The 16,809-nt window shown below is 42.0% G+C and overlaps 1 protein-coding gene across 1 annotated transcript in view; it reads right to left on the bottom strand.

Annotated features, from left to right (window-relative positions):
- Positions 1 to 535: 535 nt before the first annotated feature.
- LOC108295756 (nuclear RNA export factor 2-like) overlaps positions 536 to 16,809 on the bottom strand; it is a 22,098-nt gene continuing 5,824 nt past the window's right edge. The window contains exons 5-24 of the mRNA XM_017518048.1: positions 11,217 to 11,400; positions 10,839 to 10,971; positions 9,711 to 9,794; positions 9,495 to 9,599; positions 9,292 to 9,372; positions 9,122 to 9,191; positions 8,876 to 8,964; positions 8,648 to 8,755; positions 8,346 to 8,455; positions 6,615 to 6,651; positions 6,130 to 6,198; positions 5,992 to 6,047; positions 5,738 to 5,845; positions 5,563 to 5,621; positions 5,339 to 5,454; positions 5,185 to 5,227; positions 4,449 to 4,521; positions 3,774 to 3,956; positions 958 to 1,018; positions 536 to 808 (exon numbers count right to left, since the gene is read on the bottom strand). Of these exons, the coding sequence (XP_017373537.1) occupies positions 764 to 808; positions 958 to 1,018; positions 3,774 to 3,956; positions 4,449 to 4,521; positions 5,185 to 5,227; positions 5,339 to 5,454; positions 5,563 to 5,621; positions 5,738 to 5,845; positions 5,992 to 6,047; positions 6,130 to 6,198; positions 6,615 to 6,651; positions 8,346 to 8,455; positions 8,648 to 8,755; positions 8,876 to 8,964; positions 9,122 to 9,191; positions 9,292 to 9,372; positions 9,495 to 9,599; positions 9,711 to 9,794; positions 10,839 to 10,971; positions 11,217 to 11,400 (1,814 nt within the window). The 3' untranslated portion in view covers positions 536 to 763. The remainder of the gene's footprint in view (positions 809 to 957; positions 1,019 to 3,773; positions 3,957 to 4,448; positions 4,522 to 5,184; positions 5,228 to 5,338; positions 5,455 to 5,562; positions 5,622 to 5,737; positions 5,846 to 5,991; positions 6,048 to 6,129; positions 6,199 to 6,614; positions 6,652 to 8,345; positions 8,456 to 8,647; positions 8,756 to 8,875; positions 8,965 to 9,121; positions 9,192 to 9,291; positions 9,373 to 9,494; positions 9,600 to 9,710; positions 9,795 to 10,838; positions 10,972 to 11,216; positions 11,401 to 16,809) is intronic.

Below are 16,809 nucleotides of genomic sequence, written 5' to 3'. Positions count from 1 at the left end.
GTCTTCTTCAACTCTTGCCTGCAATTTGGAACTGCTAAATGCCAGTTGTTGAGAAAGGTCCTACCGAAATGACCATAACCTGAGATTCTGTGCTGCTGTTCTTTGTTTAGAAGTGAAAATAAATGGCTGAACCTCTTCAAGAATATGGAGCACCAAGTTTCAGCTCTCTGAGGAATGAGCTGGGCAGATGGGCTGAGCCTTCCCCTGCAGGTGGTAACCTGAGGCTCCTTCTAGCATAGTGCACCTTCAGGAAAGGGAGGGGTTGGGACGGTGCATGGAAGCCCGTGGTGTGCCAAGGTAACATGCCTGCTTCTGTGGGCCTCCAGGTCGAGCATCTGTCTCTCAAGGTCAATCTCTGGAGGGAGCGTGTGTCCTTTCTCATCAGGGTTTATTGACAAAATTACCTATGAAGGAAAGCCAGATCGATGTATCTGCTAAGGCCGGCCAGGGGTGAACAGGTATGCAGGGCTTTCAGTCCTGGCCCCACTGGCGCACGGTTGGGGCAGGAGAAGAGCAATCCAGGGCACACAACGTACAACGTGCAACATCACTCTTTATTATGAAAATAAACAGCGATAATGAGTGGGGCAAATACACAGAGCAAGTGGCTCTTCGGGTGGTTATGGCATGCAGTCTGCCAGTTAACTTTGGCTTCCTGATCGGCCAGGCCTCCAACGCCGCTCCTGGCCATGGCCTTAGGCTGGTGAATAGAGGAAACAAAGAGGATGTGAACGAAGACAAAGAAGACATGGAAGGGCTCCTTTCAGGGGATCTGCTTGAAGGCCTCCGCTGGGATCTTGCCCTGGGTCTAGAGGAAGTAAAGGAAAGAAGGAGTTGGGATGTTAGCAGAGCCAGGTGCCCTGAGTTCCATCCCCACGCTACCTGGCCTCCATCTTCTTGGCCCTCCCGACGGCCCAGAGACAGCCGTCTTTTGCCCACTTGATTCCCAGACCTCACCTGGAGCATAGTGAAGACCTGACCAGCTCTGGTGTAGTTCCACTCATTGTCCTGAAGGCACCTGGGGTGGGAGAAGAACAGGTGGCTCTCCATTACTGTCCCAGGACAGGCACGCCGACCGTGCAATGCCACACTTACTCTATGCTACCCTTTTTCTGGGACACACGTATCAATATGAGCACTCTTGTAACCATGAAAAAAGGCCTAGGGAAAACCAAAACTCCTATCCCTGACATTCATGCCCACTAGAATTCAAAGCAGAAAATCAGGGTTGTTCAAATGAACAAGAGCTTAATGCATATTGACAAAAAAAGATGTTCAAGAAATAACAAACAGAAATTCAAAAATGAAAATTATCCACTAATTTTTACATTGTGATATAAGACAGCATTCACCATTTTAAGGTATACAATAATTTTTCTAGTATATTTATAAGATTGTGCAACCATCCCAATTTTATCTACCCAAAACATTTTCACCACCTTAAAAAAAATACTCCTTACCTGTTAGAGGTCACTCTTCATTCCCTTTTTTGCCCAGACCCTGGTTACCATTAATCTGTTACCTGTCTCTGTGGATTTGCCTATCTGGGGCATTTTATATAAATGGACTCATACAACATGTAGTCTTTTGTGACTGGCTGCTTTCACTTAGCAGAATATTTTCTTGAACTCTTGACCTCAGGTGATTCACCCACCTCGGCCTCCTGAAGTGCTAGGATTACAGGCATGAGCCACTGCGCCCAGCCGACTTAGCATAATATTTTCAAGGGTCATCCATGTTATAGCATGTATCACAACCTCATTCTATTTTATTGCTGAGTAATATTTCATTATATGAACATATGACATTTGATTTATCTTCACAAATTGATGAATATTTGGATTGTTTCCATTTTTGACTATTATGAATAATTCTGCTATAAACACTCATGTTCAAGTTTTTGTGTGAACATAAGTTTTCATCTCTCTTTCTGTAATTGCTGTGTCATATAGAAATTCCATATTTACCATTTTGAGGAACTGCCAAACTATTTTCCACAGTGGCTGCATCATTTTCCATTCTTACCAGCAATGTATGAGGGTTGCATTTTATCCACATCTTTGTCAAGATTTAAAAAAAATTTTTTTAATTGACACATAATTGTACATATTTATGGCGTACATAATGATGCTTCAATACATCCAATGTACAGAAAATAGATGAATGTAATTAGCATATCCATCATCTTAAATATTTATCTTTGTGTTGGGAACATTTAATATCCTCCTTCTAGCTATTTGAAACTACATATTATTAACTATAGTCATCCTACAATGCTGTAAAACACTAGAACTTATTCCTCCTATGTAGCTGTAATTTTGTATCTTTAAACAAAGCTCAACCTATTGTTTTCCTCCCATCAACACTTGTTATTTCATTTTCAAAAAATGGTAGCCATCCTGCTGTGTGTGAAGTGATACCTCAGTGTGATTTAGATTTGCATTTTCCAGATGACTAATGATGTTTAGTATCTTTCCATGTGCTTTTTGGATACTNATTTTTATGGTTGAGTTCTAAGAGTTCTTTATATATTCTGAATACAAGTCCCTTATCAGGTGTATAATATGCAAATATTTTCTCTGATTCTTGGGTTGTCTTTTCACTTTATTGATAGTGTATTTTGATGCAAAACAAGTTTTAAATTTTGAAGAAATCCACTTTATCTAATTTTGTGTGTGTATGTGTGTTTTGTTACATGTCAGAAACCATTGCCTAATTCAAGGTCACAAAGATTCACTCTTTTGTTTCCTTCTAAGATTTTTATAGTTTTAGTTCTAACTTTTAGGCCTCTATTTTGATTTATTTTTTGTATATGGCATAAGATAGGGGTACAAATTCATTGTTTGTGAGTGGATATCCAGTTGTGCCTGCACCAGTTGTGGAAAGGCTATTCTTTCGTTATCCACTGGCTTTTTTTTTTTTTTTTTTTGGCACACTGGTTGAAAATCAATTGACCATAAAGGTAAGGATTTTGGTTTATTTTGGACTCTCATTTTATTATATTGATCTATATGTCTGTTCCTAGATCCGTATTACTCAATATGGATTGATTACTGCAGATTTGTAGTAAGACTGCAGTAACTTTGTAGTGGGTCCTCCAACTTTATTCTTTTTCAAAATTATTTTTTATTCTGCATTCATTGTATTTTCATTTCAATGGTAGGGTTAACCTCTAAATTTCTACAAAGAAGCCAGCTGGGATTTTGATATGGATTTCATTTGCATTGAATCTATAAATAAATTTGGAGAGTACTGCCATTTTAGCAATATTAAGTCTTCCAATCCAGGGACATGGGATGCCATTCCATTTATTTAGGTCTTCCTTAATTTCTTTCTATAATATACTGCAGATTTCAAAGTAAACATTTTGGATTTTTTTGGTTAAATTTGTTCCTACGTTATTTTTATTCTGTTGTACGTGGAATTGTTTTCTTAACTTTATTTTCTTATTGTTCATTATAGGTATATGATAATACAATTGGTATATTGATTTTGTATTCTCAAACAATACAGAACTTATTTATTAATTTCAATAGATTTTTGTGTTGTTTACATAGCATTTTATATATACATCATGTCATGTGATCTGAACACTATATTGTTTAAAAATTAATTTCATCATCACTATCAATTAATATATATACCTTATGAGCCTGCTCATTTTTGGAAGCACAACATCTAAATAGTTTTTTTACAAATTAACTGAAAGTTTCCACTTTTCACTCCCCACTCTTCCCAGCTCACATCTATCCTGAAAGACCCCTAGCACTCACTTCTGAGACTGCTCAAGGTTCATCCCAGACTGGGTGGAGACAGTATGCATTGTTTCTTGCTGCTCCTGGGAGAGGGTGAGCAAGGAGCTGGAGAAGGGTGCAGGCAATGGGATTGAGAAGGCACTCTGGGTCTCTTTCATGCTGGCATTCCTCAGTATCAGCTCATCATTCACAATATACAGACTGAAGAAAAGATAAGCCCTCAGACAAGTGGAAAAATGGACAACCCCACACTTTCAACAATGATCCTGCTTCCACTACCACTGAGGAACCATATTCTTCCCAAGCACCTACTCTGCCCACCTTTCAGATTCCTTGGCTGGTAGGCTTTATCCCTGCTGCAGAGTCTACCTTTGGAGGGGTTGTCTACCAGTTTCCCTAGATTTGTAGATTTAACCCCAATGCATATACAGTTTACAAAATAAGTAGACATCCCATTTTCAGAAAAGGACTGAGTCACAGAGAAATCTTATGACTGTATGAAAAGACACACAACTAATTAGAAAGTATCGTGGCCAAAAAGAAAATCTGATATTCTCCTAATCTAGACCTCTCTTTGGATCTATCAGTTGGCTTTACATGGTACTGAGAACTCCCCGAGGACTGCACCACCACATTCCCACACCACTGACTCTAGGACAGGATGGGTGCTCCCACCCACAACACAGCACTTACTTGGAATTGCTGACAGAAGTCAAGATGAAGGTTCGGGTGAAGGCAAGAACAGAACCTGGAGACTCTCTTTCCACTTTAACAACAACAAACAATGATACCTCCGTTGCACATGCTTTACACATTCACACAGGGTTCTCCAGTCAGGGAGATAATCTCGTGGTACCCTGAAGGGAGCCAGGCTGGTACAACTTTTCAGTGAGGGTCAGGAGGGGGTTTCAGGGATTTAGAGGGCAACAATAGGAACAATTGGCTCCCAGGGATAGAACCCCCTAACATGTATCAGGTCTCTTAACAAACATAAGTTCACTTGATTCATTTTACACATTTGCCCAAGAGATGACCTTACGAACCCATTTTGCAAATGAGGAAACTGAGGTAACAGGACAATGTCCAAAGTTCACAAAGTAAGAACCTGGGATGAGAGCCATTAAACTCTACAGCCTGTGTCCCTAACGGCTGCGCTGTCCAGGTGCAGACAGGCATGGATGTAGATCAGGAAGTAACGACATTTGGGAACAAAACTGGGAGAGAGGAAGGACACAAAGGAAAGGGAACAAAAAGGAAAGAACATAAAGATAACAGAAAGTTGGGAGGAGAGGAAAACCACAAATGGAGAGGAAGAACGCAAGGGGAGGGGAGAGGAGCAACCTGGGAAGCTGAGAGAGTTCTTGGAGTAAGCCCAGCCTGGGGATGGGAGTAATGAGTGATCTGGAGAGGAGAATCTATAGACACTCACCTTCCTTAAATACTCCATTGACAGAAAAGAAGAGCATCCTATCCTGAAAGGGAAGAATAAAAAACTAGAGCCTTCATGATCCTCCTGCCTACCTCCCTACTTCCTACCTACTTCAGCTCTCTGGGCCTGACTGAGCGAGTAAGCAGGTGCTCACCGTCTGGATGCACAAGTCTACCACATAGGAGTTAAGGTCATGTTGAGTTCTGGGCAATACACTGAGGGAGTCCACAATCTCATGTTTTGTGTGCTTCAGCAGCTGAACCCTCAGGCCTGTGTGAGAAAGAGAAGCAATGGGGGTTGCCACATCCTGCCCCCTGTACCCTATTATTGACTCTCCACCCCATTTCCCATGCTGATCTTCCCCCACCACACACTCACGAGAGTCCTTGATGTTCTTTATATTCCTGCTGTCCTTTAAGTACTTTTCCAAGCTGCTTCTAGGAGAAAAAGAGGAACAGGAGTGGGTGGTACGGCCAATGCAGACATTTCCAGGAACTGCCCTTTGCAGGGAAGCCACATGGCCCCAGACCAGAGTCAGAACTGAGATACTCACGGGGCTGGGTCCTCAGGGTTGAGGGGAATGGTCAGGGAGAAGCAGGCCTTGTCATGGTAAACACTGAGGAGACCCTTTCTATCTTCAGAGTCATAGATCAAGTAATACCTGTGAAAGAGAAGTGGGGATAGGCTATTTCTGTGGCTTGGGTGCCAAATGAGACTTGAAAACCCCTAAACCCATGAATAGACATTTGCTTGGGGGGCCTTGTCTTGTCTCAACCTTCCACTGCCTCATGATTTTGGGGTACTTACTGAAGCAGGAACTGAAGTACCAGATTCTTTATGATCTCAGATCCTTTATAGCTTTCCTGGAATCAAAAGATGCCTTGAAGCTGTGTGGTTTAAAAAACATCCCTTACAATACCTCAAATCTTGATGGTCCCTCCTTACCTTACAAGGTTTTATTATCTCAGGGGCTTCAACACCTATTATAATTGGAGATGCTAAATCCTGGCCATCCTGAGAAAGGAAAGAGGTAGTCAGCAGTGCATACCAGGGAGGTAGAGCTGGATGAGTAAGGAGATGAACAAGCCCAGAGGGAACAACGATCAGAGGTGAGGTGTGAAATGGCCCCCTCAAAATTCTATCAGCAAGACAACAGCTGGAGTCTTCAACAGTGGGTCTTGGAAGCCTCTATTATTAGATGCAATTTTTGTGTGAATTAATGAGTGTGAGTGTGTGTGTGTGTGTGTGTGTTTATGGACATTTTATTCCAGGGAGAATATTCTTATTTTTTTTTTCAGGAATCTCTGCCTCTAAAATGGATGAGGGTCTGATACAAACATGTAATCTAGGCAAGGCCCAAAGGACTTGAGGGCAGGCATGGAGGTCATGTACTTGAGTAAGAGGAGACAGTGATGACGGTAAATACTTACCAGGCGTAACAACTCTGGGAAACATTCCAGGATGGTACTGTCCATAACCAAAAATAGAATGAAGTAACTGACAGTTTAGGTTGCATAGCCTGTTTCCTCCCTCTCTTCCCCCTCTCCCTCTCCCTCTCCTTTCTCGTGGTTAGCTTCCACCTAGACTGCCCTGACTCTCCTTTCTCCAGTGCCACAAGCAGCAGCATTGGGAGCTCCAGAGCTTTCTTCCCCTATCTCCCTTCCTCCCTCCCTCCCTCCCTCACCTTTGCCCAAATCCCCAGGGAAGGCTCCGCAGGGAGCAGGAAATGGGGTGGGAGTCCAGTGCTCTGCTACCTCATTGGCTGTCCATCAACCTGCCTGACCAGGCCCTGGCCAAGAGCAAGTCAGCCCTTAGGGATGGCCCAGGATGCTGGGAAGGGGGGTGAGTGAGGCTGGGCTCAGGAGGCAAGAAGGGGAAGGCAGGGTGGTTGACAACAGAAACGGAGTGAAAGTAGGGGTGGGAGAGATGGGGGAGACATAGGAGATGAGAGACAAAGGAGAAGCAGGATGCAAAGCAAAGGGAGGGGAAAGATGCTCTACTGTGCAGGTGGACTTCAGGGAGGAAGAGAGGAGAAAAGGGCTCCCCTGCTGCAGCCCTTTCCCTCACCACCCCCTGGCTGGCCCTGGGGACCGAGGCAGGAAAGGAAAACATGTACCTGTTGGGCTGGGGCCTGCTGGATGCAGCTGGAGCCTTTCTCACCTGTGTGAGCTCAGTCTGAGCTGGGCATGGGAAACAGAGCAGCCACAGGGGCAGGAGACCTTCTCCCAGGAGTAGTGAAGGGTCAGGCCCCAGCTCAGCATGGGGTTCAGAGTCTGGGGACCCCCTCTCCTGGCCACTGCATTCTCTTCTGATGGTCCCTGGCATCTGTGCCCCTCTGTGCTGGCGCCTTGACCGAGGAATGCTACCTGTCTTTGGCTACCCAGGGCTCCTCTGAGGCCCCAGGCAGGACGATGTGAGGTGTGGACGGAAGGAGGTGCAGTGCCCTGAGAGGCCTGTCCTTCTGTCTCCTCAACCTCCTCTGCCCACTGCCTCAAGAAGGTGCCCACTTATGGTGCCCTGACTCAGAAAACCCAGGTTTCTCCCCAAGGAGGGCCCAGCTCCTGGCATTGGGCCAGAGGAAGAGATGGCATGATAGCAGCCACCCAGGGCCTCAGCCTTCAGCATGGAGCAGGGAAGCCCCCATGCCAGCGCAGGACAGGTGTGGGAATCTTTTTGGAGCAAGAGAAGGAGAATCCCCCTCGGGACTTGGGAGGGAAACCCTGTCTCAGCATGGAGGCAGGAAGACCTGCCTCAGCATGAAGACATGGGCTGGGAGACTCTTCTTGGTCCAAGGCACCAGCATCAGAATATTGCTGGTCCTGTGAAGGTGGGGGAGCCCAGCTCCCTGGAGCACACTCACAGAAGGCACGCTGGAGGAGGCTGGGTGGAGACAAGTGGGAAACACCACAGAGCAGGTGAAAAGGGGAGCATGTCAGAGAAAGGAAAGGAGACCGCTAAGCACAGATGAGTGAGTGACGCCGAGAGAGGAGTGTGTGTGTGCGTGTGTGTGTGTGTGTGTGTGTGTGTGTGTTTGTGTAGGAGGTCTGTGGTCCTCCCAGAGGACCAAGGCTACCTCTTCCTGCAGAAGGGCACTTTCAGATATAGCTCAGTCATCCAGGGAGCAAAGGTGCCCAGGAAGGGCGACAGGGGTTGCCACTGACCTTACATAGGTGGACTGGTCAGAGAAGGTGCTGCACAAGGGGTTCCCTTCTAGCCACAGCTCTTCGAGCTTCAGCCCTTTGACCTTGCCCAACTCCCACACCGACTTCAGCTAAGAAAGATGGGGAGGAAACTGGAGAATGAGGGCCAGGGAAAGACAGACACCCGGGACCCTGGGCCCCAAATTCCCCTAGCCCTCACAGTCACCTACAGACACCAGACACCTCTGTCTTCCTGTTGCCATCATCCTGATGTATACTGTCATCCACCCTCCACCCAAGTTGATCCGGCTCCCTCTTCTCACCTTATTTTTGGAGAGGTTCAGGATCTTGACTTTGGGGGCCTTCTCTGTAATGTCGGACAGGCCATCCAGCTGGTACAGTTTGTTGTTGCACAAGTTCAAAGATAGTAGCTATCGGGTAAGAACAGTTAGAGTGGCGGATAGTATCTTGAGCCTTGGAGACAAATCTGCCTTTAACCCCATCTCTTCCACCCCTCTAATTAAATAGTAGCACTCGGCCTAAGGCCTCACCTCAGGAAAATTTGTTGAAATGATCTTCAGAGTGGCAGCCATGTCGTTTCTTCGATTCAGGCTTATATCAAAATGATGTTTCACCAAGTCTTCAGGAAGCCAAGAGTAGGGAATCAGAAGGCTGGGAGGGCCCAGCTAGATCAGCACCAGCATCAACCCCTCCCAAAGTTGCCATCCATATAAGTTTCCTTCCCAGGCAGACTGCTCTGCCCCTACTTGCCTTAGAATTGTTGCTGTCAGCCATACCTGGGTCAAAGCAGAGACTCTGGAGATCAAGAGCTTGCTGGGAGACATCATATCGTTTGTTCATGGTCAGCTATAGAGATAGAGATGAAGAGAGAAGCTCTGAGACTCTGGTGGTGGTGACAGGGAAGTATAGGGGTGGGGGAAGAAGAGGTGCCTTGAGTCTGTATTACCTTTAGCTGTGTCATCACTTTTGGTTTCATCTTTTTCTTCATAGACTGGGGGTCAGTAGAAAGATTGACAAAAACAAATACCTGCAAGAAGGTGAGGCAAGGTGAGCACCAGGACCTCTAATCTCAAAAAGACAACCACTAGTCCATGGCCTGTCCTCCTGTCCAGAGATAGATTACATATCAGGAATATTGTTGACATAAACCTTTTCGTTTTCCTCATCATGAATCTTGCAGTTGACTTTCTTTAATGCACAGGCAGCATGAACATCCTGGACAAAGAAGTGGGCCTGATTTTTGTTGTAGTGGAACTACAGGGAGTGAAGGCAAGAGTAATAGTGTCAGAGGCCAGTGGTCCCTTCTGAGTGAGGCCTCTCCGCCTCCCCTGTGCCCACTCATCTGGCTTCACCATATTCTCTTACATTGACTGGAGTGAAGGAGACATTGCAATGACTCTGGATTGAATTCACTATCCATGTCTTATCATACTTTATCCCATAAGGAATCTAATGGTGAAAAGAAGAGATGGGATAGAAGAGAGACAACATGGGATTAAGCCTGGAAAATAGACCCAACTAAGTGTTTTATTCTAACCTTCTAGTGGAGCTTCAAAAGACTTCTGAGATAGGGACTATTAACATAATTTCAACTTTTTATTTTTTTGCCAGACATGGAATTCCTAGTTGTTATCTTTACTCTTTATTCCAAATTTACCCTCAAGATAATAAAATTCAGATGTTCTAAATAATCTTTTTTTAAGGTGCTAGGAGGTTCTACCTATTGGAGACTCAGCCTGCACCTCTGACAAGAACTCCAGAAACTCAACACCACTACACTCAGCTTGAGCTATGAGGCATCTGGTGGAGAGCTGCTCCATCTTCTTGGCAGTAGTTTACACCTTTGCTTTTAGACAATCTCTTGTGCCCTCTTGCAGTCAGCCTATTCCCCTTACATTGCTTTTCTGAACCTGCCCTTAGATGTTAACTCCCCTTGTCCTCTGAAAAATATCTAGTCTGTCTTTCTTTCTTTCCTCTTTCTTTTCTTTCTTTCTTTTTCTTTCTTTTTTTTCTTTCTTTTCTTTTCTTTTTTGTCTCTCTTTCTTTCTCTCTTTCCTTCCCTCTCTCTCTTCCTCCCTCCCTCCCTCCCTCCTTCCCTCCCTCCCTTTGTCTTTCTGTCTTTCTTTCACAGAGTTTTGTTTTTGTCACCCAGGTTGGAGTGCAATGGCGCAATCTCTGCTCACTGCAACCTCCACCTCCCAGATTCAAGTGATTCTCCTGTCTCAGCCTCCTGAGTAGCTGGGATTACAGACATGTGCCACCACACCTGGCTAATTTTTGTATTTTTAGTAGACAGGATTTTACCATGTTGGTCAGGCTGGTGTCGAATTCCTGACCTCCAGTGATCTGCCCGCCTCGGCCTCCCAAAGTGTTGGGATTACAGGCATGAGCCACTGTGCCCCGCCAATATCTAATATTTTTACACGTGATTAACACAACTCTCCCTGACCCGCCTTTCCTGCATGTTTTTTGGCATTTTCTCAGGACACTCACTGTGACCTTGAACCAGGTCCCCGGGTCTCCATTCTGTGTCTTCTTCTCCACTTCCCTCTCTGGAGAAATTATATCTTGGAATTCACTATGGCATTTCACAGTCCTACTATTGGGTTGTAAGGTACAGGGGTTGCTGTAGGGAAATGGATAAAAATATATGCCTATAAATGTATAGAAATACATAGAAATGTGACACAGTTTTTCATACACCCTCAACTCACTGAAAACCAGGTCTGCAATTAGGATTTCTCAGCCATTACTTCACTTCTAGCATTCTTCAGTTTTTCAATGAGAAGAAAAAAAGAAGACTACAGAGACTGAAAGAAATACAAAGTTCCAGGGGCTGCTATGTGCAAACCAACCTGCCTGATCACTTACTTTCTTATTTGGGGGTCCTCGTGGACATCCCTCACCTCCACATTTTCATCATCCTCCTGAAGGTGGGGAGGTGGGAGCTCATACCCATCGTGTTCATCATGAAGGTTCTCCTTTCCAAAATTATCCTGGGAAGAATCTCTACCTTTATTTTCTCCTTGAGGAGAGCTGTTACCATCACTGTGTTCTGAAATTTGGAACAAAAATACAAGTTTGAAGACACATCAGTGGTCACATACCATTTACCATTTCTTGGCCTAACACCATAGTACGGCAAGCAAAGTGCCAGCTTGCCCTAATAGAGCAGTAACACAACCCCCAGAAAGCAAACTCCTCTACCTGTCCAGATAGGAGGGCCTTTTCTTACAGATGACATAATTAGGGAAGAAATCTTAAAGGAGGAGGTAACTATGTGGAACCATTTGGAAAATGGAGCAGCATTTATAAAGAACAGAAGTGTGAATGTTCATGGATTAGACAGGACATCAGCCACACCCCAGGAAGGATCCAAATCTTGCCTTCTCTTGTGCCACTGTAGTCTAACAATCTCACCGAAACATGATTGGCAACCTCTCTCACACCTCCCAAATGCAATCAGCCACGAAATTGATTTTATTAATAATCAGCAAGCTGTACTGTCTCTTCTAATGCAAACTTTCATGACAGGATAGATTGATGTATCATCCTACTAAACTGTCTCTTTGCCTCCAGCCTTGCCTTCAACAATATGCTTTTTGAAATACACACAGTGAGCTGTCTCTTTGCTGACCCTGAAATGCCTTTCAGCTGAGAAGACAATGCTTCTAACCTCTACTCTTCTATAACAAGGAGCTGAACAATGATCAGAAATGATAGGTGTCAACTACAATTTCCAAGTGTTTAGAGATTTTTCTGTGGTCAGAGAGAATAATCTGTATGACTTTCATTCTTTCAAATTTACTGAGGTTTGTTTGATGGCCCAGGACATGGTCTGTCTCTGTGAACACAGTCTATCATGAATGTTGTAAGATATGTGGGCAAAAAGTATACTCTGCTGTTGTTGGGGATGTTGAAGGCCCCAATGATAATTGTGGACTTGGCTATTTCAGCTCCATCAGTTTTTGTTTCATGTATTTTCAGCCTTTGCTGTTTGGGTGTGTACACAGTTAGAATCAGTCCATCTTCCTGGTGGATTGATCCTTTTATCATTATGTAATATCATTTTTGTTTCTACAGATTTTCTTTGCTAGCAAGTCTACTTTATCAAATATTGTGGACTCAGGTATGCTTATTATGTGTTTCAGTTATATTTCACAATGTATTTGCTACTAGGAATTTCCTTGTTCACCCTCCATATGCCCCATCAACATGTTCAATTAACCATGTGGCAAGATTTGGAAGTTTAATTTACAGCTACAAAAATAAGATAGTATCAATTCTCTTTCCCATAAGCATATTGATGAAGGATATTTTATTTTTATCACATTCAACAGCAACAATAATAACACTAATGGTTTTGAAGGTGGGGATTAAGGATATTAGACTATTTGAAGCCAGCTTCCTTTTGGCATCTAAATGTAATGTTCTCTAGGCTTGTATTTAATTTAATTTTTATATATTTTATTGAGACACGGTCTTACTCTGTCACCTAGGCTGAAGTGCAGAGGTATGATCTTGGCTCACTGCAACTTCCACCCCTCAGGCTGCAGTGAATCCTCCCACCTCAGTCTCCCAAGTAGCTGGGACTATAGGTGCACACCACCATGCTAGGCTATTTTTTAAAAAAATTTTGGTAGACATGGGGTCTCAACATGTTGCCCAGGCTGATTTCGAACTCCTAAGCTCAAGAAATCCTCCTGCCTCGGTCTCCCACACTTCCGGGATTATAGGCATGAGCCACCGTGCTCATCCATAGGTTTGTATTTTATACATATTATATATTAATTACACCATGTTAGCTCAGGACATATTTGTGAGTAAACATTCTGTTCACTCCTGATCCATTTACAATATAATTGTTATGACCAGGCCTCAGATGAACTCCTCTGGAAAGTCATTGCTTTCACTGTGCGACCCATGGTCAGGATAGTCTTGTTACTCACAACCTTTGGGACTTTTCTTGTAAGGCATTGGAAGTGAAATTAAATATGGGTAGAACATTTGATCCAGAAATGTTCAGTCCCTAAAATTTGATGATAGCTTGTAATGCTCTCTTTTTCTCATAATTCACATTCAACTGATCAGGAAAGTCTCTTGACTCTACCTTTACAATATATCCAGAGTCTGGTCCCTTTTCATTCCCTCCATTGCTACTACCCTGGCAAGGTCACCAACATCTATCTCCTGGATTACATTGCCTTCCAACTTGTCCCTCTGCTTTTACACTTGCTTCCTTACCATACATTTTCATCATGGGGGGAGAGTGATTTCTTTAAAGCATAAGTCAAATCTTCTCATTCCTCTGCTCAAAAATCTTTTAACAAACTTCAATCATATTGTAAAAATATCTGTAACCTGCTCTTTTCAGTTAACATTTTATATCATTGCATGTTCAGAAATAATATTTAATTGATTTTTATTATTTATCAAATTAATATGCTTTCCTTTACAGACATTGTGGAAATTAAAGCCAAGGTCACCTGTTTACCAGAGCAAGAACTGATGATTGAATCTCATTGAGCTGGAAGCTCAGGAAAGAAGAAATATGATTAGTCCAAAATTTATATTTTTCATATTTTCTAAAATGTCTAAATAACAATTTCTGACTTTAATATAATTTATACATTAGATTATTATTTTAGTTAAAATCTGTTACAAACTTTAAACTACTAAAAAATTTCAAATTTTAATAAATCCTTCAAATCTTTGCTACTATAAACAATGCTACTAAGAATAGGATTATAGATACCTTCTATTATTTGTTTACAGTTTTTCCTGCAATAATTCTACAAGTGGATTACTTTGATCAAAACATGAATGCTTTCAAATTTAAGAGATTTTTAGAAGTGGCATTTAAAATATATATTTATACTTATTTGCATGCTAATAAAGAGTGAGTGAATGAGCTTATATTCTCACCAGTTCACGAACCATTTTGAAAATTTGTATATGTTGATACAAAAATTGCCCTTTTTAAAGTGTATATTTGAAAAACATTGCCTCAATGTATATATTCATAATTAGTCAGGAGGATGGCTGGAAGAGAAGGATCCAGAATTTATTATCAGGGTAGTGGCTGAGATATCAGAGAGTAGTTGAGCCTGAAAGAGACCTGATGTTCTCATAAACAAGAGGCAAACAATCAAGGATGGAAGCATAAGATAACGATGAGCAATAGCAATACAATAAAATGAGAAAAAGCTTCTGATATACTGAATCCATGCTAACCATATACGTCCATCTTGAAGACTTCATGGAAAGCATATTACATGTGTTTACCCATTCCTGTGGCATTATCTTCTAAACATTAGAGAGAAGCCACAGTAAAGAAGATAACAATGAGGATAATAAGAACTATACCAAACTCAGCATTTGAAAAAATAAATTTAGAGTTTTTCTTCCAGTAAAAAGAGATTAGTTAAGTTGTACCAAACTTCCAACTGAGAATAACTAGAAAAGTATGGAAAATCACTTAAAATAAAGATTATTTAAAGGTATCAAAAAGCTAATAATACAATAACTTGTTATGGGGGAAACACCAGGGGAAAAAAGGAAACTCAGAATGTAATCCCAATCCTTGGGGCTTTTCTTCTAGCAGCAGTTGATGATTTCTAAGGATGTAGGTAACATGCTAAAATGCTGTGAATTTTTGCCAAATTCCCACAGAATCATAGAGCTAAGCGCATAAAATTTGAAGTTGGGCATGTTAAGGAGAGGGGACCTTGGCAAACCACCCAGGCTTAGATAGGAACCTCTAAGAGCTATGCCAAGTAAATATGGGTAAACTGGAAATAGGCCAGCCCTCCAAGGAACTGAAGTCCAAATTAATAATCTCAATCATCAATGAGATTAAAGAGATTTGGGGTTTTCCTTGCAACCTAGCAAGTTGACAGAAAAAAAAAAATCTTCCCTCGAGCAAGACAACTTCATCCTAGGACTGAAATAAATAAATCTATAATTTATTATATATAGTTCCCTGAAAAAAAAAATAGGTGAAAAAGGAGATAAAATGACATGATTAAATACCAAGCAAGCCAAAAAAAAGGACAATAAAAAACACATAAAATCCGAATACTCAGATAATCGCATTATTGTCAAGAATATAAAAGATTATATTTCAGCCAAGAATTGAAAAATATAAAAAAATGAACAGAATTTCTAGAATCCGTAAATGAAATAACTGTAATTAAGAACAATTATGTGATTAGTAGCATAACATCCTAGATGTATTTTTGTGGCCTTTACCCTTCAGGTGGCAATGTACATTCTTGCCTTATTACGGTCTAATGCACATTAGTTCTTTTATATCTCCTTGAACAACATGGGGGTTTGGAATAGTACAAATACACAAAATGATGAAGGGTACAAAAAGACACGGCACAATTAAAGGGGATACAGTAAATACATCAAATATGTTTAATCTGAGTTTTAGAAGGAAGAAAAGAGAAGAGTGCATAAACAGTATTTCAAAGTATAAAGTTTGAACAGTTTCAAAAAGTAACAGAAGATGCCAAGTAACAGATGCAAGTAGCAATGTATATTTCAAGTACAGCGGAGTATGAGGAAAACAAAACCCAGGTGCATCCTAGTAAAGCTGTTGAAATCCAAAGAAAAAAGCAAATATTCAAAGTAAAATGAAAACAACAGGTTATCTTCAAATAAGCAAAAATAAGGCTGATCAATATATAATTTTTAAACAGAAATAATGTAGCTTAAAGAAAGTAATGTTATATATTCAGAGTGCTAAACTGTAATAGCCATAGGTCTAGAATTGTGTGTTTATTTAACTTCCATTTTTTGAAAGATACAAAATGGAAGTTAAACATCTGTGATACTGCAAACTATATATTAGATCTTCAACCCTGTTTGCTGGCATACAACTCCTAAAATTTTTATAAACTCCAAAGTGAAGTCTTTTTGTATGCTAGGCTGGCAGCCCCTAGTAGCTTCAGGATGAGGGATGGTCACTGGAAAGGGCACGGCAGTATTAGAAGGCTGAGACTTTCAAGGGGCTGAAGGATAAGTCAGTCACCAATGGCCAATGGATTAATCAGTCATGCACGTATAAAAAGCGAAAGGACAGGGTTCAGAGAGCTTCTGGATAGATGAACACATGAAAATTCCTGGATGGTGGCACACCTGAGGAGGGCATAGAAGCTCCACATCCCTTTCCTGTACCTTGCCCCATACATCTATTCGTCTATATTCTTTGCAATATCCTTTATAATAAGCTAGTAAACATAAGTGCTTCCCTGAGTTCTGTGAACCATTCTAGCAAATTAATCAAATTCAAAAAGAGGGTCATAGGAACTCCAACTTGAAAGCGATCAGTCAGAAATTCTGAAGACCCAGCACTTTGGGGGGCCGAGGCGGGTGGATCACGAGGTCAAGAGATCGAGACCATCCTGGTCAACATGGTGAAACCCCGTCTCTACTAAAAATACAAAAAATTAGCTGG

Source organism: Cebus imitator, unplaced genomic scaffold (genome assembly GCF_001604975.1).
Source record: "Cebus imitator isolate Cc_AM_T3 unplaced genomic scaffold, Cebus_imitator-1.0 Scaffold658, whole genome shotgun sequence".
Classification (NCBI taxonomy): Eukaryota; Metazoa; Chordata; class Mammalia; order Primates; family Cebidae; genus Cebus; species Cebus imitator.
Note: the sequence above shows the minus strand (reverse complement) of the source record. Positions and strands in the feature narration are given on the sequence as shown.